This window comes from Ursus maritimus, unplaced genomic scaffold (assembly GCF_017311325.1).
Source record: "Ursus maritimus isolate PB19 unplaced genomic scaffold, ASM1731132v1 scaffold_16, whole genome shotgun sequence".
NCBI classification, from domain to species: domain Eukaryota; kingdom Metazoa; phylum Chordata; class Mammalia; order Carnivora; family Ursidae; genus Ursus; species Ursus maritimus.
The window spans coordinates 8,423,605-8,445,546 of NW_024424008.1; the positions used below are offsets into that span (position 1 = coordinate 8,423,605).

The 21,942-nt window shown below is 48.7% G+C and overlaps 1 protein-coding gene across 2 annotated transcripts in view; it reads right to left on the reverse strand.

The window, feature by feature from the left end:
* Window positions 1-433: 433 nt before the first annotated feature.
* The window catches only part of FAM168A (family with sequence similarity 168 member A), a 177,640-nt gene continuing 156,131 nt past the window's right edge, over window positions 434-21,942 (reverse strand). For both annotated transcript variants that reach the window (XM_040630831.1, XM_040630830.1), the window contains 5 exons: window positions 17,224-17,349; window positions 10,196-10,338; window positions 8,598-8,772; window positions 7,161-7,291; window positions 434-6,433 (listed from right to left, as the gene is read on the reverse strand). In XM_040630831.1, the coding sequence (XP_040486765.1) occupies window positions 7,179-7,291; window positions 8,598-8,772; window positions 10,196-10,338; window positions 17,224-17,349 (557 nt within the window). In that variant the 3' untranslated portion in view covers window positions 434-6,433; window positions 7,161-7,178. The remainder of the gene's footprint in view (window positions 6,434-7,160; window positions 7,292-8,597; window positions 8,773-10,195; window positions 10,339-17,223; window positions 17,350-21,942) is intronic.

The window sequence follows — 21,942 nt, forward strand, 5'->3', positions numbered from 1 at the left end:
ACTCGGCGCCTGGGCCGTGGAGCCAGAGCGAGCGTGAGCTCCAACTCTGACCTTGGCCAAGGTACTTTCCACGGCTGCCCCCTCGCCACAGGCTCACCTCCCACTGGGCTATGAGGATGAGGAGAGTTACCGAACATAAGGCACAGTGCTGGCCCCATGGTCGGCCTTCGGCGGACGGCAACCCTCCTCATTCGTGGCTTCCCCCGGCTCCTGTATCACCCACCTTAGTCCGGTGCTGAGGGCCACCTCCCAGGCCCCTCAGCTGAAGCCCGGGGAAGCCCTGCCGTGCCTGTGGGGAGATGCGCCAGGGGCGCTACCGGACTGGTGAGAACAAGTTCACAATGAGCCTGGGAAGAAACCCAGGGGACTCACTGGCCTAAGGGGTGGTCTGTGTCTCCCTGCCCCAAGAACCACCAGTCTGGTCACCCCGGACTTTTTTTTTTTGGAAACTTTTTTTAATAGTTATCGAATGTTCTACAGCTTACAGTAAATATCATAGTTACAAATTCTTGTCTTTAATCTTTCAGAGTGATCACTATCTGATCTTCAAAACAAAACAAAACAAAAACCCAAAAGAATCCAAAACAACAAAACAAAACCAGATTTACACTTCATACACACAAGGCGAGGCCATGGGGCTTTCCAATCTTTACACTCCAGGCTGTGTTTTGAAAACACTTATAAGTTCTTTGATCAAACTACTTGGAAGACACCGGTCAAAGGTTTATTATTATTTTAAATGTTTTTTCTTTTTTAAAATGTGAGTTCCAATAAAATTTAAAAATTAGATTCCAACCTGTAGATTAAAATGAATTAAAAAATACAAAACCATATACAATGCTCTTACAGGGATGTTACACGCCACGAGAACAGGTTTCTCTGTCATGTGATGGGAAATAGGGATGCAATGCCTTTTAGTCGGGAGATGGGGACAGACCCTTGGGCCTTTAAAGGTCATTATAGACAACTTCCAAGTTGCTAGAGGCCTGGCCTTACCTCCCCTTGGGTAAGGAGGAGCTGGAGTCCCCCCACAGATCCACATGATCTGGCTGACCCGAGAAGGTGGTCTGTGGGCATTCCCACTGTTTCCCTGACTCACAGGCATGAGGAGGAAGGCTAGAGCCTTGAGATGCTGGTCTTGCTGGGGTCAGGCCCAAAGAGGATTTCACCCATTTGACTCCTATGGGCTGGTACTTATCTGCAAAGCTGTTACACCTGTTCTCTTCAGGAAAGACAGTACCCACTCTACCAGGAGCTGGAATGGCTACAGGGCCTCACCACGGCAACACGAATGCCCAGGGACTACGGATGCAGCTGTGGGGAAACAAGAGCTCTAGTTTCCCTTCCTGGCTTTGTGGCGGCCAGTCCCAAGCCCTGTGTTCTTCACTTGGCCACTGGGCTGGACTCAACAGCATGCAAGATAAAAAAATAATCACTGGAGAAACTGAGGGAATGGGGCCCAAGTCTGGCTCAGGCAAGGTTGGCTACGGAATGTTGAAGCTGGCCTGCCAGGCAGGAATTTTGAAGGCTGGGCCCTGGAACCACGTAATCTGTAAGTTCAGAAACGAATTTTCTAGGAGAGGGGAAGACAGGTAAAGGACTGCAGTCAACCTGGCATGCCCATGGGAGCCTGGTCGTGGAGGCTCAGGTATGGAAGTCGATGGTTAGCCTGACTGGGTTTCCTCTGCTGTGATCCTGCTGTTGGGCAAGACCCGGATTCCCCTGGGGCTGTGCGCCTGCACGGAGCCGGTCTCCTACCTGCCTGCTTCACGGCCTGACCTGCCCCTCTCGGAAGCTTGGCAAGCAGAGGGGGACCGTGTACTCTGTAGGGTGTGGTAGAATGCAGGATGGAAAAGCAGAGCTTCCCTGTATCTTCACTCAGTGGCAATGGAGGAGTGCCGCGGTGACCTCTGAGTGATTGATCCAGCCAGAGTGCTATAACTAATACCACACAAAGACCAAGACCTGTGCCATCCAGGCCTTCCTTCTCTGGCCATGGAGCAGAGCCAAGGATTCTGATATGCAGGGCTCCAGGCTTCGCAACCAAGGCGCCTGCCCTACTTTTATGCTCCATGTGATTCACTTCTGAATGCCACTCGGAACAAAGCCAGCCCCTCCAAGGGAGCCCCCCTAGCTTCCTGGGATTGGTTAAACCTCAAACTTGGAACAATTTGGGTGGGCAGGGGTAAGAGCTGGGATAGAGTAAGAACTCTTTGGTCCTGGTTCTCACCCGTGGGAAAAGCAAGCCCAGGCATTGAAGTCAAATGTGCTTTTGGCCATTCAGGGAGACACCAGGTCCCCTGGGAATGCCAACTCACTGGGTGTGGACAGTGGGCAGGCTTTCCAGGGTCAGAGAGCATGGGTGTACAGGCTTCCCAGGGCCTTGGGTCTTTCAAGGGACGGATAGATACCTGGGGCTGCCCTTGAATGTGGCTTCAGTCCTAAGCATCATGACCCCAAAGTATTTTGTTCAAGTTAGGCTTTTTGTTGCCAATTCTCATCCTCCTGGTGCTGCCAGGGTCCTCAGGGCCTGCCCGTCATAAAAATCTCAAGCTGGGAGGACTGAGCTCCCCAAATCTCTTGGGAGTCTTCCTCTGTTTAGGGCAGATAGCTCACCCCTTCATACCTGCCACTGAGACCCAGCAGGTGACAGATGCCAGCTGAAAGAGCAGAGGATTTGAAAAGTTCAAGTCTGGGCTCTTTCTCTTAACCGTATGACTTTTGTCAAGTCTCTTAAGCCTTTTTTTTTTTTTTTTTTTTTTAAAGTAAGCTCTAGGCCCAAAGTGGGGCTTGAACTCATGATTCTGAGATCAAGAGTCACATGCTTTACCGACTGAGCCAGCCAGGTGCCCCAAGTCTCCTAAGCCTTTTGAGACTTAGTTTTTTCCATCTATAAAGTGAGGATTTGGCAATCAATGTCAAAGTACGTTGTATATTAGAAAAACTGTGGATAGGTGTATGTGGCCTTGTTCAATATTTAGCTAAGGGGATATACACTTCCCGGTTACTGCCAAGAGGGGAGAGCTGCAGCAACCGTCCTGTCTCAGCAAAAAGGTTATGTTCTCACCACTTGGGTGCACTCCAGACTCTGGACTCCTGGCCCCTAGGCTAATGGGGAGAGGGAGTCAGGGAGAAGGTGGGGAAGCCAAGGGGGGATGGCCGTTGACTGGAACCACCTGCGCCCCTAACCCTGGCCACCAAGCTCGCGGTCCCGGGGGGGAGGCAGCGGTGTGGAGAGGCGTTCGCACGCTGCTGCCAGTGTTGACGCTCACTCTGTCCTGTGGGCACATCCCTCGTCCTCTGGCTTGCTGGCCTTCCTACAGTGACGGGGCCCTTCCAGCTGACCTTCCGTCCAGCTTTACCAGTGGGCCATCCAGTGGCAGATGCCTACGATCCTATCAGGAAAGTTCCTCCTGCCCGAGGCACACTACTGCCCCTGCTCTCCTGGACTTGTTCCCTTTGCAGTGACTCCCCAAGCTTGGCTAGGCTTGTGGATCTCCGTCAAAGCAAGAAGGGGAGGCCAGCAGAACTGGGGCCCCACCACACACGCTGAAAAAGGGGTGCTGGACTTGGGCTCTTCCAGACCACAGCCTTTCTGCCCTTTGTTTTTGCCTTGGGGCCTGTCTTTGAACTGGAATTACATACTAGGGCAAAGGTGAGGTGCAGAGCACAGATGCTTTAGTCCACAAGCCTGTGTGTGGTGTCAGGCTGGAGGGAAAGCAGACAAACTGGGAGTCAGGTGGCTGTGCCACTGATGAGCAAGTCCCTTTGCTCTGCCAGGTCTCTGTGTCCCCAAGGATCAAATGGGAGGAATACTCTATTTCACAGGGTTAAGCCGGACGAGCGGGTGTGAAATTGCTTTGTGAACCGTGAGGTACCAGATGTTAGTTTTTACTTACTGGTATAGAAAGAACAAAAGTAACAAGGTCATTCCTAGGTCTCCTCCTCTTTCCCTCCTCTTCGTGGTTCTACCCAGCTCACCTAGAGGCAGCAGGGTTCAGAGAAGCCTATTAAGATACCAGTATTCTGCTCACATTGGCAAGTTCCCTTTCCTTCTAGAACCAGTTTTCCTCATTTGTTCGATGGGTGTAAGAACTCTGACCCCGTCTCTCTCAGGGCCACTAAATTAAAGGCTGGGAAGTGCTCTGAAATCTATGGAGCACCTGACAAATGCAAAGGTTTCCTACTGTTATCATTAGTATTATTTTGGCATTTTTCCAAACACATATGACATAATCTGGAACCACCTTCACCCACCCTTACAAAACTAGAGAGTAGGAGGAGGTATTTGCAAAAAATGGATTAACACTGGAAAACTGTTGTTTTGTAAAATGAAACCCCCTCAGCACCCTAGACCAGACCATTCAGAATAGCTAGGTTTCTCCTTACTGGTCCTGCGGCTCCCTGGAAGGCCAAGAAGGCGGGTCCCCCACTCCCAGCTCTCAGGTGGATGCTGATGGGCTCTGCCCTCCTGGGAATGGCCAGACAGCCTCTGAGGTCCTTCTGGCTCAAGTTTCCTGATTTTTTCCTCCTTTAAGGGTGACATGGGAGGTAGGGGTAGGGATATGTCCAAGTATGCGTGAATTTAAAATGAAAAGGGTTATTTAAAAGTCCCAAATGTTATCGATGATCCCATTTTGTACAGTAAAATGTTCCTGCACCCCTCCACCCCCAGAGGGGCTGCTGGCCCAGCCAGAAGCTGGGTGCAGGGGACAGTGCTGGGACAGTGGGCTCCTGGCTGAGACTAGCCACAATTCCTGACTCGGGGTTCCTCTTCTCCCATGAGAGCCCCTGTCTCCTGGGCCTCATCCTTGTCCTCCTCTCTTCTCAGGATGAGGGGCTACTGTCCTAAAAGCATAGATTCTCCTTCTCAGCCAGCCCACTTGCTCCTTCTAGGGCTGGAGTCCAGTACAGAATGAAAGTTCCAGATGTCTTCACAGAATTTCCAAATGCTATTTCCTCATTTGCAATTTCTGTTCCTGCCATCTGCCCCATGCGACCTCTGCCCAGTCTTCAACCCCCTCCTTTGGAATCCATGGAGGAAAAGAGCAGAAACCAAAGCCCAGAGACTGTTCCAGAGTTCACCAGGTGTGGGTGCTGCTGAGTTAATTTTTATAAAACCAAGCTAATCCATCCCTAGGTAAATTGTTGTGGATAACATGCCCCTAGGTAGGAAGGCTGCATTTAATGCTAATTTACTGCTAGATCTAGGGAAGTCCTTTCCTCTTCTCTGGGCCTCAGCTTCCTCATCAATCAAACAAGGGAATGGATGAGATGATTGCTAAGGTCCCTTCAGTTCCATGAGTCTATGAAATGTTTATTGCTATTGCTTTTCCTTCACTATCCTGACCTTCAGAGCTGCCAGCACCCACCTGGAATGTGGTTCCTTCACTTTGGCCGTGAATGGCACAAGGTAACCAAGAGCCCCATGGACAGACTGGTGAGCCCTGGCACCGGGAAGGGCAGAAGGAAGGGAGAGAAATGCCATAGGTTCCCACTCTAATCAGGAGGAAGCATCTTATCAGAGTGGGTCCATGTGGGCTCAGGGGCCAAGGTCTGGATAACATAGGGCACCTGGCCTTCCAAGGCTTTGGAAGGCTGGGATACCATCACCCTGCAGCTGCTTGGCAGGTCTGGGGTCAAAATTACCTTTGAGGAAGTGCCAGGTCAGTTAACAACACTGTGCAAATCAGAGGGTCCAGGCCCAGACAATCTGGCCAGAGACCTTACAAACCAAAGCCAGCAGGCAAGCACCTCTCTCCCTTCTTCCTTCCCACAGTGCCCTCCCTACCCCCGCCCTCCCTCAAATTCTCCCAAAGAAAGAATATGGTTTTCCCAGGTTCTCACCTGGGGTATTAAGCTGCTATGAACACTCCTACCTAATCAGGTGGTTCTGTTCTTGGTCTGTTGCGATGGTTCTCAGAAGACTTTCCTTTGTGTCAGGACAGAGTCATGTCCTAATCTTGCTTAGGAAAAATAAAGAAACGATTCCCCAGAGATGTAACTTGCTCAACAGCTCTGAGTTTCTACCCTGGACCTGAGGGCCACGTGTGTTATGCTCTTCAAAGGAAATCACACCTTCAGCTGAACCATTGCAATAAACCCCACTCTCTGCCTGCCACTAGACTGGGGTCCCCGGGGACCAGATGCTTGGGGAAGGAGAGAAGAAGAGCAGAGAGGATGTGCCTGGTCAGGAGGAGGGGAAAGAGCTGGAAGGGTAGCGTCTAAGAAGGGGACAGTGGGGAGAGGCAGGAGATTAGAAAAAAAGCAGCTTTTACAAAAACCAAAAATAAAAACCAAAACCGTTAAAGATGCATAAAGTGACCCTTGCACTTCCGTTGTCTCTTCTTGCAAATAGAGGTGGTGCTGCTAGGGGACTGCTCCAGCACCTGTGTAAGACTTGAGTAGTTGCATACAATGTGTGACTCCAGATCTGAGGAAGGAAGGGGAGAGCCATTAGTGACAATGATATTCCTGAGGCCATTTCAGGAAGCCACCGGATCCCCTCCCCTGCCTGTGGGAGCCCTATATGGAGCCCTCAGTGCCTTCCTGGTGGAGCTGCCTGCTTCCCGTCCAGTGCCAAGAGCTCCTGGAGGAGGTGGAGGGCAGGGCAGATCAGGAGGGAGGGCAGAGAATTTAACAGTGACGTCCCTGGAGCCCTGCACTTCACCGGAACTGCCTCAGGAGCTGTGGGGGGGCGGGGGCAGGAAGGAAGCTGATGGGGGAGGGGCGGTGGCCCAAAGTCTCCATCTGATTAAGGTAAGACTTCAGTGGAAGAATGAGGCTCAGAGTTAAAGGGAGTCTGAAGACTGTAGACAAAGAGCTCAGAATGTAGTACTAGAGGACTGGAGTTCAAGTCCCAGCTTAATTTTTACTGGTTAAGTGATGCTGAACTAGGTATTTATCTGTAAAACAGAGCTAATAATCCTCATTTCACAGAGTTACCATAATAAGGATTATAACATATGTAAAGTACTAAAATATATGTAAAGTCACAGCTGTCCTAAGAGTGGTATTACTGAACCTGGAGCAGGAAAGCGACTGGTGACTGTCACTGGCCCCTGCTGACACCCGTGCTGCAGACCAGGTGAGGGGCTTTGCTAGGGGCAGTCCTGGTATTCGCTCATCCTCCTACCTCTCCCAGCCCAGGCCCCACTCACTTGGACGGGCTGCAGGCTTTACCAGTGCGGGGGCACATAGCTGTACGCGGGGGTCCCTTGGGCCCTGTATGTTGGCATGGAGACAGGGTGTGCCCCGATCGCGGTGTGCTGGGGTGCAGTCAGCAGGGTACCTGAGCATTCAGAGAGAAGAGTAAACCCAATGAGGCCGTCCCAGGGCACTGGGATGAAGAGGATGAAGCCGTGGCCTTTCACACAGCTGCTCCCCAGCCTGGGCCCCCCACCTCCCCACCTGCTCGTGAACTGCTGCTCGCCCCTCCCACCTTGCCAGGCTTCATCTCCTTAGGGAGAGTTTTGCTGATGCTCCAGGACAGTGTCAGTCACTCATCTTCAATGGCCTCCTTCTACTCTTCTTGGTATGCTCCTATTCTACCGAGTGGAAGCTGCTGGTGTATATGGCTGTATTTACCCCTAGCCCTGCTGTCCCTAAAGGCAGGGCTCTGGTCTGCTCTATCAGTCACTGGGCCCCAGGACCAGAACAAGGCTGGCACCAAGCAGATAATCAACAGCTTGCTGACCTGATCTGGGGAATGAGGCCTCAACAACCCCTTACATTAGGGGCAGAATAAAATCCCACCTCCCACCCACTAGACCTTGTACTCTCTTCCCTCAAGTGATTCTTTAAAAGCTGGGTCTCTAAAGGTTATTCATAGCCCTCTTGCCATCTCATGCTCTTCTGAATGTCGGCACATCCAGAGACTTTCCCTTCCCTGCTATTCCTGTGGTGTCTCCACCCCAGTGCTCAAGATTCCAGATGGACAGGGCTCTGGTGTGATTTCCGGTGTAAGCCAGAAATGGAGAAGGGGTCCTCCATGCCTTACAATTAATTACTGGACAGGGTCTTGAGCTCCTGCCTGCTAAATAACATTGCCCCACGCCCTCCTTTCTGGAACCAGAGTCCTAGTACCATTGTCCTTCCTCTAAACCACAGCCTCCCCACTGACCTACCTGCTTCCAGCCTCTCCCATCGAACCATGCCCCCGCCCTGCAGCCAGAGGATGTTTAAACCAAACCCATCTCTCCTCTGCTTAAACCCTTTGCCAGCCCCCGTTACCTAAACGTATCTGAGCCTCTCCACTGTAGCTGTGCTGACCGCCCCAGCTGCCCTTCCTCCAACTCCATGTCCCTATTTTCTAAGGGCCCTGGACCATTTCCGTTCCGTGAATGTGCCATGCTCATGTTCTTTCCACCTGGACTGCTCTTCTGTCTTCCATCCCTCTGGTTAGCTTCTGTCCCCCCTTTGGAACCTAGCTCAACATGTCCTTCTTAGTGAGATCTTCCTCATCCCTGTAGACAGGTTCCCGGAACCCTCCAGCACAGAATTTCTCATGCGATGCCACACTCAATTCCACGACGGCGTTCTCCAGTCTGCCATGGGTTTCTGGAGAAGGGGGACAGACACACAGATGCTGTCCTCACCTGCTGACATTGCCATGGTGGTGCCGGCCACCATGCCCATGGCCACACCATTGGTCCTGGGGGCAGCAACGGGCGCCGGGTAGATGGCAGAGGGAATGCTGTTGGGCTGGACAACCGTGGTGTGGTGGATGACGTGGGGCTGGGCAGCGTACACCGGCTGTGTGTAGTAGGCTCCCTGGGGAAAAAAGGCTGAGGTCACGCAGGCTTTTGGAGACGTGGGGTAGGGTATGGGGACAGGAGAAGGGAGGAGAGCCTGTTCTCCCCAGACCCTATGGGGTGGGCTCAGAGGAGCACGGGCCCAGGGACTCAAGGTCTGGGCCCCAGCAGGGATTCTGGTCTGTCTTACTACGTGACGATCTAATGGGTAACAGCCCTGATTTTAACACTTTCAAATGTTTGTATCTTGTTGCGGTGTGCTTCTGCAAGCCGCCTAAAATGTAAAGGCAGGGACCATAGTCAAGGAGGAAAAGATATGGATGGGGCTGGTGAATCCAGAACCGTGGGCATGCACGTGAAGCACTGCTAGCGGGACGGTCACAGTAGTGTGAGTACTGCCATCTCACCTATTGACAACTGTCACACATGCAGAGCACTTCCTCAGATGTCTCTTACTATTTCTCTTAGGCAAAGAGGTGAGGATGGAGCCAGAGGTCTCAGGGGACCTCCCACTGCCTACATCACACGGCTGCTTCCTGCTGCCACAGCCCACAGGCCTGCTGACCTTTGTGGGGAGTAGACAGACACAGGATCATCTTAACCCAGAACTTCTCAAATGCCTCTACTAACTACTGCCAGGAGCCTCCAAATACGGGTTTATAATCTCAGAGGTCTGAGAACATAGTGCAAAACAGCTTGCCACAAACAAGAAAAATCCATTTCAAGTCTGTTGTTTTATCCTCTATAAGTTTCACATTCTACTCTACAATGTAGCTGTTTTTTAAATCAAAGTGTTCTCCTCACTACTTATACCTCACATAGAATTGTCACCCCAGAAAAATGTGCCAGGTGCATGCTCATATAGTCCCTATCATAGCCATCCCCTCAGAGTACAAACATTCTCCAGCTGAAGGGGCCCAGATGGGGACACTAAGGCACAGAGAGAGACAGTAACTTACTCAAGATCACACAGTGAACTGGTAACAGAGCCTGAGCCCTTACCTCCCCCCCTGTTTAGCTCACAGACTCTGTCAAGGAAGGGTAGATATGGGGGTTAAGGAGAGAAGCCCAGACACACTGGGTCTCACCCTGACTCAACTAAAAGCTCCCTGTGTGACCTTGGACAAGTCACTCTCCTCTCTGGGTCTCAGCTTCCCCACTTGAATAAAAAGGAATTGAGCTAGATGATCTCCAGGGACTCCTGCTCCTCTGACATTCTAGGCTCTGTTAATCTACATGACTTCATGGGTCACCCCTCCAGGGGCTGAGATGGGGTGAGCGAGTGTGTAGGCTATAGAGCTATTTTTTCCATGTACAACAGTGACAACTGGCCAGAGCCATGAACTTACCTTTCCTCCCTTTCTCACCCACCCCCACCCCACCTCGGGCAGTGACTCCTTTACCTGTGGAAGAGGTGGGCCCAGGCTTCCACAGGTACCTACCTGGGCATACAGATTCTGCTGGGGGTAGGCACTTCTGATTGGATACATGGCCGTCTGATAGGGGTTGGGTGATGGGGAGTAGGGGGGCGGAGCAGTATTACTCTGGGTCGGTGGGACCTTGTATGGTGTCCCCGCAGTATATCCTGTACCAAGGCAATAAGAGAGACTTGCAATTAGTTGACAGAGCAGCATTGTTGGAAGGCAGCAGGTCCCAGTCACGACTCCCCAGACAAGGGTGGGCTGATTCCAGGCTGTAAACACAGATGAGAACAGACAGAGAGAACAGGGCTCCACCCAGAGAGCCCCGGGCCCAGAGGCAGCTCCCTCAGTCCTGGTGCACAGGGGTGCATAAATGATTCTGGCATCTTTTATTTCTCTGGTTCTCAGGGGTATGATCTATAGAATAAGAGGCTGGAACCAGATGATCTCTTAAGGGACCGCTGCAGCTCGGACAGTCTGGGAGTCTGTGGTGCACCGGGAGACAGGCCTGTGTGTGCAGACAGACGGACAGCCTCCACCCGCTCGCTCTCTACTGTGCTCCGTCTTCTTGCTTTCTGTGTCCTCCCTCAGCGGCCCAGGGTGTCTTTTGCTGCTGGTTTTCCCCCTTACTCTTTCTTTTTCTCCTTGTATCTCTCTCTTTTTGGACTTCTCTCTACCATGTTCCCCTTCTTCCCTGACAAGTTTTAAAGCGAAAAGCCCATAGAAAACACCATTCAGAGATCCTCGTCTTCTGAGATGCTAAAAAACAGCTCTACAGAGCCAGCCTTTCCTCTGCTCCTGGGGCCCAGGGAAGGATCACCTCGGCCTGAAGGCCTGAAGTCAGGTGTCACAAACTCACATCACCTGGAACCGAGGCCCCAGGAAGTTCACAATCAGCTGTTCAACCAAACTGTCCCGCCTTTGCATCTTCTGGAAAATAGAGTCAGATCCTACGTTCGCAGGAAAACCTGAAACCTAGATCACTCAGGAACAAGACTATGTACTTCTAGAACACAAAATGAGATGATTCTATGGAAACCAGGTGATCGTCGAGTGACCTCCAACTCCCTTACTTTATACAAAGGGCTCAGAAAGGGCAAGTGGTTTTAGAAACTTCTTTCTGAGTTGAAGTGCCAGTGCCAGGAGACCCTGGCTTCTGATTTCCACTGGGGTGTTACTGGAGCTTCTTCCCCGTGCTTCTCATTCTGGCTCAGTCTGGCTGGCACATCGCTGAGCTTCTCCTGGCCTCAACTCAGCTCTTTTACCTATGGGATGCTCACCAAGGACTTTGTCAGCAACATGGTACTGATTCTGCAACAAGGGACTGGGAGGCAGAGTGGAGAGGGGTGCTTTATTGGAAGAGAACAGATCTAGGCTTCAGTTCAGGCTCTCATCCAATTTGCGGTGACAACTGCCAAGTCTCTGGGCCTTAGTTTCCTATTCTGTTAAAACAGAAGGCTAAGAATGAAGATCTCCTCCTGAACGAAAATCCCATTTTTCTAAAGATCCTGAGTCTCTTCTACCTTAACCCTAAGTAAAAGCAAGCTGTCATAAGGTCACAAATCTCTCAGTCCACAGCACTGGCTTGGCGTCCCCCACCCCGATGAGGTACTCAACAGGACAGGAGAGCTGCTATTTGACTGTCACAAAAGGCACCACCAAAAGGTGTCCTGTCCTCTTCCCTGGAATCATGTCATTTACTCTTCCCCCTTTCAGATCCATAGTTTGTTCCATGGGAAACTGGTTTTGTGGTCAGATATGCTTGGGAAATAAGTAGCAATGAGGATGGAGTGGAGAGAAAAACATGCATGAGAAGGGAGCACTGTGAAGAACTAGAAGCTAGACGTGGAGGTACGAGTGAGCTGAGAGACGAAGTATGGAGCAGAGTCCTCCAAGTTTCTAGACTGTGCTGGTTAGAGCAGGTGAAGCAGATGCTGTGGGGGAGCCAGGACGTCTACGTTGGTAACACCTACCAGGAGCCATCTGAGGGCTCCTTCACCGTGGAGGCACGGTTTGTCTGTAAAACAAAGGGGCTCTCAAAATGGGCATGTCCCAAGACTGTACGATGGACTATGTAAGTCTGAAGGATTTTAATTGTTTAAACACAAAACAAAAAGAAGAGTAGCAGCAATGTAGAATAGAGATAAATAGGTTTGTTTTTTATTCCATGACCATAAGAATTATTATTTTTTTTATTTTATTTTTTTAAAAGATTTTATTTATTTATTCGACAGAGAGAGAGACAGCCAGCGAGAGAGGGAACACAAGCAGGGGGAGTGGGAGAGGAAGAAGCAGGCTCATAGCAGAGGAGCCTGATGTGGGGCTCGATCCCATAACGCTGGGATCACGCCCTGAGCCGAAAGCAGACGCTTAACGACTGAGCCACCCAGGCGCCCCCTATTCCATGACCCTAAGGATTTTTAAATGACAGGATGAACTATGAATCCCCAAAACAGGGATATGCAGGAGACTATTTCCAAATTTATTTATTACCAAATCTATTATTCACACTATTAACATTTAAAGCACACAAACGACAGGGGCGCCTGGCTGGCTCAGCTCGAAGAGCATGTGACTCTTGATCTCAGGATCGTGGGTTTGAGCCTCACACTGGGTGTAAAGATGACTAAAAATAAACTTAAACACATAAATAAAACAGGCTAACTACAATTTTCTGGTAATCGCAGCTTATTTTGGGAAGTAAGGTTTTACTGTAACATGGCCATGCCCATTCCTTTACTTATCAACTATGGCTGCTTTCCTGCCACAATGGTCGTTACGACAGAGACCATATGGCCCGAGAAACCTACAATACTTATTATTTGGTTCTCTATAGGGAAAGCCTGCCAACTCCTGATCTGAGGAATAAAATCAGGTATGAGGAGTCCTGCTAGAGTGGAGAGCATCTCTCTTCTATGCAGAAGGGCAGGACACCCCTGAACCCTAAGATGCCTGCTCTGAAAGTTACACAGCACAGTGTAATGGTTATGAGCAGTGTGCAGCCAGACTGACCGCCTGGGTCTGAACCCCAGCCCTGCTATTTAATAGCTACAGACCACAGCAGTCTTGTCATCTGTAAAATGGGGCTAACAACAGTACCTACTTCATAGGGTTACTCTGATAAACACATTAATAATTGCAAGGCCCTTAGAATAGGGCCTGACACATTAAAAGCACTTCATAAAAGTGAGCTATTATTACTCTCTTCTCTCTCTCACTGTGTAGAGAAATAGCAAGCCTCCTGTCCCGGGGATGTGCAAGACTGCAAGACTACAGTAGGGAGGTTAAACTCTGACTTCCATGGTGCGATCCAACTTGGAACACAGACTCCAGGATTCTAAGATTCTAAAACCGTATGGTTTAAAATACCATGACTTTACAATTCTTTAAAGTTAACAAGCCACCAATGCTGGCGTCTTTCCCTTATGCTCCCCAAGAATGTGCTCTGGAGTTTTTATCCCCAGGGGAAGCCTGCACTATTACTCTATGCCACAAGGACAACCATCTTACACAGTGTTGAGGTTTTCCCTCTGAAGAAAATAAAAAAGCTCCAAGAGCCGGGAAGAGAATTTGGTTTCCACATCCAAGAATAACTTTGTCTGAGAATGTTTCCCTTTCTTCATGTTATAAAATGAGATACACGCATACTCAGAATACAAATCAGCAGCCAAAAATACAGTGCCACAGAAGATGGCCCTGCTCGTTTGTCCAGACAGTTTGAGAAGGGAGAAGTAGAACTGCAGAACTAGAGGAGGCCTCAGAGACCATTAAGCCCAACACAAACGGTTCCCAGATGAGATGATGAGTCCATGGCTGAGAGAGCGCAACTGCTCACCAGGACTCAGGACTCAGTGCTCCTTCCTTCAACTACAACGGTTCTCAAGGTTTCCATCTGGGTCAGGAGGCTGCAGAAACTGCCTGGGCCCCCAGCCTGGGGTCTGTTCAGTGAGTCAGGTCAATTCTTCTCTCAAGGAATGCCCTCATTTGGACTAGAGAATATCAGAAGGCCATTCTCTAGTGCTGGTGTTCTAAGTCTCTGAGTATTTCAGTGAGACTTTCATGAGAAAATCATTGCAGAGGACTTTCTATAACTGATTGGTGGTCCTGTCCATACCACTGAGGATTAGAAATTCCCCTGGGGCTGGAGCCTGGGCTACCTTGGGTAACACACAATTTTAGGATTTATTACTCTGCCTCTAAGTAAAAGAAGCTGTTGGGCTGGATGCAAAAAAACTCACTGTTCTTGCTGATGTGAAGTCAGACTCCGCTCCCTCACTGAAGGCCTGGCACTTGTGAATGGATTTCTACCTAAGTCTGAAGGTTACAGAATTAGAACTTGGGAATGCTATGCCTTAAGGACATTAGAGACCAGCATTCAACTCTCTACCTTTTGAATGAAGAACCTGGAGCAGAGAGGGGGACAGCAACCTTCCCAAAATTGCACAGCAAATCAGCGCAGAGCTGGGCTCAGAGTTTAGGGCTTACCATGCCCTGGCCAGGGCTCCTTTCTGAGTTATAGGTCTCTGCAGTCCAATCTTGGACATTTGGCATATTGGCCTTTCTGTCCTTATTTCACTAAAGGCAATATCATGACAGAAAAAAAAAAAGGAATTAGATCACTAGAAGTCCCAGCTCTGCCTTAGGAAAGAGGCTTTATGAGGCCCCGTTCTTTCTCTCAGGTTCCTATTATTTTAGGCTCCATCAAACAGGATAATAGAGTGTGTACATTCATGAGATAAAGCCATTTCAGCCCTCCCTTCTATCTTTCTGCACTATCATAAATCTTTTTCAGTTGGAGAGCCCCTACCACCTTCAAAGGCATTGATCCTCATATCAAGGATGCCTTTTAGACTAATCGGTTTATTGACCATCAGATTTACATGCCTGAACAAAGCTCTACGTCTGAGTCTTGCCTTGACCCCCAAGTCTCCTTGTTGATAGCTGAACAAGAGAGTGTGGAATAAGTAGGAGGGAGACCTAATTACAAACAGGCTTAGGAAGTGTTAGTAAAATTCAATTTGTCAAAGTACCCTGAATTTTCTGTGGCATTAGAAGCCACGAAACCTGTGTGCTGGGAGGAACCCTGGTGGATGGGGGAGGGTCAGGCGAACCCACTTCTATTTTACAATTGCACAGGTTCATACGGGTCTTGCTTAAAGGAGAATGGGTGCGTTTTGGTCCTTTCCAGGAAATGTGACAGGCTGTGAGAGGACTGTGGGAGCAGCTGCTGGACATTTCAATGGGACTTCAGAAAGATTTCCACCCAGGAGAAAGCAAAGCCTTCTATCATTCAGACATTCTCACTGTAGAAAGGGTTGCCTGTGGAGGGAATGAGTACCCTGGAGATACGTGAGCGAAGGCTAGGTGGTCAACTATGGGCAGGGCTGTTAGGAAGCAGGTCCCTGCTGGGGTGGTGGGTATACAGGTGGTGGTGAGTACATAGCACCAAGGTGACAGAATCAGGAGTCTAAAAGCTAGAGAGAACCTTAAAGAAGACCTAGTCCTGCCCCTTCATTTTACAGTTGGAAAAACCTAGGTCCAAACTATGGACATCAATTAACCAAGGTTACACAAAAGCCCATCTAGAATCCAACTCTTTTGGTCTCCGCATTCCAGGCCTCTTCCTGTTCCGCTGTGGCAGGTGTGTCCAGATGCACCTACAACCATACGTGTGGATTTAAGAGAGAATATGCACGTATAAGCCTGTTTACCTCTATGTCCATTCAATTCCAGCCGAGGTACCTGGAAAAACTCCCTACTACTGCCATCCCTCTCTTAACGAGTCAAATTAATCTCATGAAAAAAGTCAGTAAATTTAACTGGAATCTTAACCTGAGTGATACCATCTTTTTTTAGCTGTGCTGCTTGCTACTTGGATGGCATCGTACGTATTACCTTTCTGAGCCTCACCTTTCCAACTTGAATGAAATTCCACCATAGAAGAACTCTAGTGTATATTAAATGAGAGGGTGATTATGAAAGCGAATCCTCTAATAGGTGAGAGTTATGTTGTTTAAATGTCAGTTGATGTTAACATCTAGAGCAATGGTAACTAAGGAGAAAATAACATGGGTATTTTAAAGAAAAGGAAAAAAAAATGCAGCATAGCCTTCTAATCTGTTTAATAGATTACTAATTTACTGAACCACAGACTATCAGGCGTAGTCTGCAGCATCCCTCCAAGGGTATGTCAAACCCCTGCCGGCACAATTTAAGAAATAAGCGCCCGCCCCGATCCAAAGCCAGCCACGCCTCTTTTGGACAGCTCCAACAAGGCACAAAATCTTGCGATGGAGTCCAAGTTACCTCCGTCACTCCTAAACACTGGTCCTCATTTTATGCAGTGGAGCCTTGTATTAAAAATCAGGTGTGAAGGTGTAGCCATTAGTGAGCCCGCTGGACCTCAAGACGAACGTAAGCAATCTGACCGGCCAGATGGTTTCTGTCTTCCCTGAGGACTCCATGCACATACCTTGCTCCCACAGTGTAGCTTCCCCACGGGAGTGTTTCTCATGTGGAGGGCAGTTCTGCCTCTCCAGGAGATCTTTAGAGATATTTTTAGTTGCCGTAATGAAGGTCTGCCAGCACCCAGGGAGCCAAAGCCAGGGATTCTGCTAAGCACCCTACAATGCACGAGTTAGCCCCCTCCCACAAAGAATTATCTGGTCCAGATGTCCCTAGTGGCAAGGCTGAGAAACCCTGTGCCAGCTGGAGGAGCCTTCTCTGTCCAAAAGTCCACTGGCCTTCAAAGGCGCCCTCTGTTCTTTCCCTTAAAATGCAGCACCAGCTCTTCCCTAATCACACTCGTTGGCCAGGGGCATACTTCCTCCTCCCTCCCTCACTGCTTTGTGTCTCCCCAAAGCTGAGTACATGATCAAAGAGGATGACCTTTTCTGTATGGGGAAGGTCAATTTTTTGTGTGGGTAGGAGAACCTCTTAAAACAGGATCTTATAATGTCCGTTTTAAAAGTTCCCTTTCCTTTCTTCCTAAGAGACAAATCAGTCCCAACCAAGGGGAACAAGGAAAGGAGGAGACAGGCTGTATTTACGGAAAGCCGCAGAGGACGCTTGGTAAGTTCGGTTCTCGGTCCCGGTGTCCACTGGGAGGTGGAAGGTGCCTTCAGTACCACAGGAAGACGAGTTCTGTGGCCAGGCCTGTTTCATCAGCAGAGTTGCTTAAGGGAAGACACAAGAATGGCATTAGGCAGAAATTAAGAAGTGGGCACTACCAATCACAGACACAAAGCAAGGGTCTTGTGCTGGATGGAAACATATAACCCAAGGGGCCCTGTTCAGACACACAGGATGGTTCAGCCTTTCTGAGATGGGTGAGTGCGTTGGGAGGAATGCTGAAGTGAGCTTCCGAATGATTTGAAACCAAGGAAATCTGAGCTTACACTAAGAGAGCAGGGATTTTCTACCCACTACCAAAAACCATGAAGATGCTTATGAATACCATCTCCTACTGCCTGACATTCTGGCCTAAGGCTCTGGGATATTCCTTAGCCACTTTCTTATTAATATGTAGCGACTTAGGAGCCTCTGACCATGTACTGGGCCAGATAAACCGAGTACTCATTTTTTATGCCGAAATCTCACCTGTAGGGGCGGGGGTATTTAATAAGTTGTTCTCAAAGAGAGACCTCAAAAGAATTACCACGTGACACGAATGCTGCTGGACTGTCATCTCTTCTAAAGGGACTGAGCTTTGGCAGAGTTCAGAAGGCACAGGCTGTCCAGTGAGGCACTTCCCACTCCTCCTGTACACCCAGCTGGGGCCAGACAGATAACCCTCTTGCACACCTTTTATATCTCCTGGTGAGGTGCTGCTGGGGCCCCACTTGAGATGTCCCCTCATGAATTAGAGAGGATCTGCTGGGCCATTAAGAAATTATATGTCAAACTTGGGGCAGGTGTAAAATAGAGATGTGGCCCAGTTTGAAAGAAATCTGCAGAGACTTCCCAGGCTGACCTGAAGCTCAGCCTGACAAATTTGAAGGATGATGCTTCATATGATCTAGAAGTGGGGAATGACTCAAAAAACTTACCTTCATGGTATCCTGTGGGAAAGGAGAGAGGAAAGAGGGTTTCAAAGGGGGGAAAATGCCTAACGTTTTAGCGATTTCTCTTGATACACTTTCTCCTAGAGGAGAAACTATTTTTGACCCAAATTTCTACTTAGAGTTGGAAGAATAATTTTAACAGTATCTTTTGCACTCAAATAAGATCTTGGATATGAGGGGTTTTAAAGAACATTAACAGGATTGGGGACTACACTGGCAAAGCTGTACACACTTGAAACGTGTTAACAAGGGGCTAAGGGAGAGCAGGGTGGGATAAGTACACCTACACACTCTAGTTCCACCAAGGCAAGGACAGTCCACCACCAGAGAGATCCCATAACCCCTCTGCCCAATCGGGTAACAGGTAATGCCTCTGATTCCTTCATTCATGGAAGTGCTGGGGCCAGAGGAGGTCAAGGACTCTGCTGTTTGCCAAACTAAGGCTAGAAGTGTAGCTGTTCTGGGCTGGTGCTGCACTTGCATTAATGGCCCGCAACACATACAGCAGATGCTGAGAAATGAGAAGGAAATCATGGGCAGGAAAGTGACACTAAAAGGAGAATTCTGGCAGAAGAAATGGAGATCCAGCAGAACTCCTTGCAGAGTCCAGAGCCTTTGCTGGGCATCAAGACATGGCTCTGCGGACAACACTGGAGGGGGGAGGTCCGATTGAAACAATTATCTTAGGTTTCCTTTCCCCGGTGTGGGGGTAGGGAGCTCGGAATTAATAAAGGATCCAATTAGTGTTGAAAAATCTTATCAGGAGGTCTCCAAATTTAGAACCTGCCACTCAATGTGGCTGGGAAGCCCTGGTCACTCAAAACAACTCCCTAAAAAGTATGTAGTTCTGAGAAGTCACATGTCCTCAAGACCCCACAGGGACTCCATAAGGAAGCAGGAGGCCTGAATTTAGCCACGGAGAATTTGGGTGTCCTGTTCCAGTCCAGTTTTTTCTCCAAGTGGTGCATACTTTACCACAATTTTCATAAGCCAAGTCTGACATTAGTCTGAAGGACTGCGTGACAAAGTAAATCAAAATTAACCAAAGAGTAACTGAAGCCTACACTGCACTCAGCACTGAGGGGAGCGCCACGGTGGACAGGAGCACACGTGGGTCATGGGCACCGCACACAAGGTATTCATGGGCCAGCTGGGGATGCAACACAGCCACACGCCAACCAGAGAGTGAACAAGACAGCATTACACACAATAAAATAACAGTCCAGATTAACCAGGAAAGAAGCAAGTGCGACTGTGCCTTTGATTATGTCTTATCTAACTTATCAAGTGAACTAAACTCTGTATGTTCTTGAAGAAGTGCGTGTTTTCTTCTGGTTTCACTAAAAAAGAAAACAAATACTAGTATTTTCTCTACTTCTCTCTATACTTTAATGCTTAATAACTTAAATAACTGGACAAATATGAGACCAGGAAAACCAACAAATACTAGCTGTCAACTTGACTTCCTCCTTGGTCGGTTGTACCGTATAATCTTCATCTTCCAGGTACAATTCTAACGCAACCCGTTCTGCTGGTGGTAGCGATTCAGAGCTCAGCTGTGGGACGAAGACAATCCAGTGGAAGCTTCAGAGGCACAGTAAGAGGGGGGACTGCTCTGGCAGGCATGCCTGCTCCTGGGTACCATGGAAAGTACCAACTCCTAGAAATGTTCTATATTTTGAACTGGGTGATAGTGAAATACAAGTTTATCCCAGTTTCTGTGATTCTTAGAAGACCCTGTACTTGCTGGCTTATGTGTCTCCCCCACGAAACTGTGAGCTCCTTTAGAATAGGGACCTTGTCTTACGGTCTTTATCTTTAAAGGGCCAGTGTAGGGTCTGGCACAAAACATTTTGTGAAGAGAAGAGCTCCACACATACTTTTTAGTATTTCTAGTTCCGATGCACATACATACGCATTCTATACACGTGTCAAGTATTCCGGAGTTGTACACTTGAGACTAGTGTGCTTTACGTACTACTGTATATGTGTTACTCCTCAATTTAGAAGCGAGAGACAGAGAGACAGAGAACCCTTGGCAGTGAAGGGCCATGGCCCAGTCACAGCATGCTGCCCACATCCAGGTGCTGGGTTGTTCACTTCCTGGGATACGGGGCCCTCACGCCCTCCGACACTTGAACAATCTGCTAAGCACACTTACACGGAGGAGAGGCAGCAAGGGACCATCATCCTGAATAATGCAGTAAGTCAGGAAATCTGAGTTCTAGCCTGGGCTGTGCCACTTATTAGCTGGGGGACCTTGGGCAAGTCACCTAACCTTCCTAAGCTTCAGTTCTGTTGTCTCACAACAGCAGTAATAATCTCTCCCTGATTGCTTCACACTGCTGAAGTGAGGATCAAAAGTGAAGTGTCATCCAGCCTCACGGTTCCTAATTTTGGCATCTGCTCATCTTCGTCCCCATAGTTATGGACAGCTCTAATTTAAGTCCTCATCATCGCTTAACCGAACTACTGCAACTGCTTCCTCATTGTTCTGTTTTTAAACCTGCCAACTCCAATCTCCAAACTGCAATCAAGAGATATTTCTAAGACCTAAACCTACTCACAAAATCTTAAAAACATTCCATGGTTCTCCACTGCCTACAGGCTAAGGCTGAACTTCTTGTACGGCATTCAAGGCCCCCCATGATCTAGCCCTGTGATCTCTCTAGACTCTCATTGTTCTCCCTTTCCAACCCAACACTGGAGCCTCACAAAATTTATCATTCCCAGATTATGCCAAGGAGTATCATGTCACATCTCTATATTTTTGCTCACATTGGTCACTCTTCCCGGTATGTCTTTCCCCAAATGCCACCTGGTAAAAATTTATTAATCCACCAATCATGAGCTTGCCTCTACTATGCAGTCTTTTCTTTTCCCCACCCTTTGACCACAGTACCTACACATATCTCATACGGTTCGCTATCCCAGTTTCTGTGATTCTTAGAAGACCCTGTACTTGCTGGCTTATGTGTCTCCCCCACGAAACTGTGAGCTCTAGAATAGGGACCTTGTCTTATGGTCTTTATCTTTAAAGGGCCAGTGTAGGGTCTGGCACAAAACATTTTGTGAAGAGAAGAGCTCCACACACACTTTTTAGTATTTCTAGTTCCGATGCTATAACTAGAGGGTAAGGAAGCATGAGAGCTTCTACCACTTTTTATGGAGTCTTCTGTCCAAGTTCATGTATCTTGAGGCAAACAAAAAAATGGATTCCCCATATATGATAAAAGAAACATGTCTGTGACCAACAAAAGTTAAAATAACACAATTATAAGAAGCTAGGCTGTTAACGTTTAAAGGGACCTAAGAGATCACCCGGAATAAAACACTACCTATGGCCTGGAGACATGACATTAGCAAATTGCCCAAGATCACGCAGCCCACAGCAGCGGCAAGGGGAAATTTTCACAGCTCATCTCCTGAAAGACGCGCCATGCACAAATTCAATATTCAACATCCAAATAATTCAACGTTAAAAGCTGAGAAAGTGTGCAGGGATTTTAATGAAAACATTGTCCTGAGCAGCCCAGGTGAGGGTAGTGAAAGTGGCAAATCCCTCCCATGGTCCCTTACTGTCTGTGACAAAAAGGACCTAGTCCAGTTACACTGCTGGGACCCTCACAGGTGCCCAGAAGTTCCCGTGGTGCCTTGGGCCTGGAGTCCACACTGCCCAGAGGACCTCACTTATTTTTAGCACAA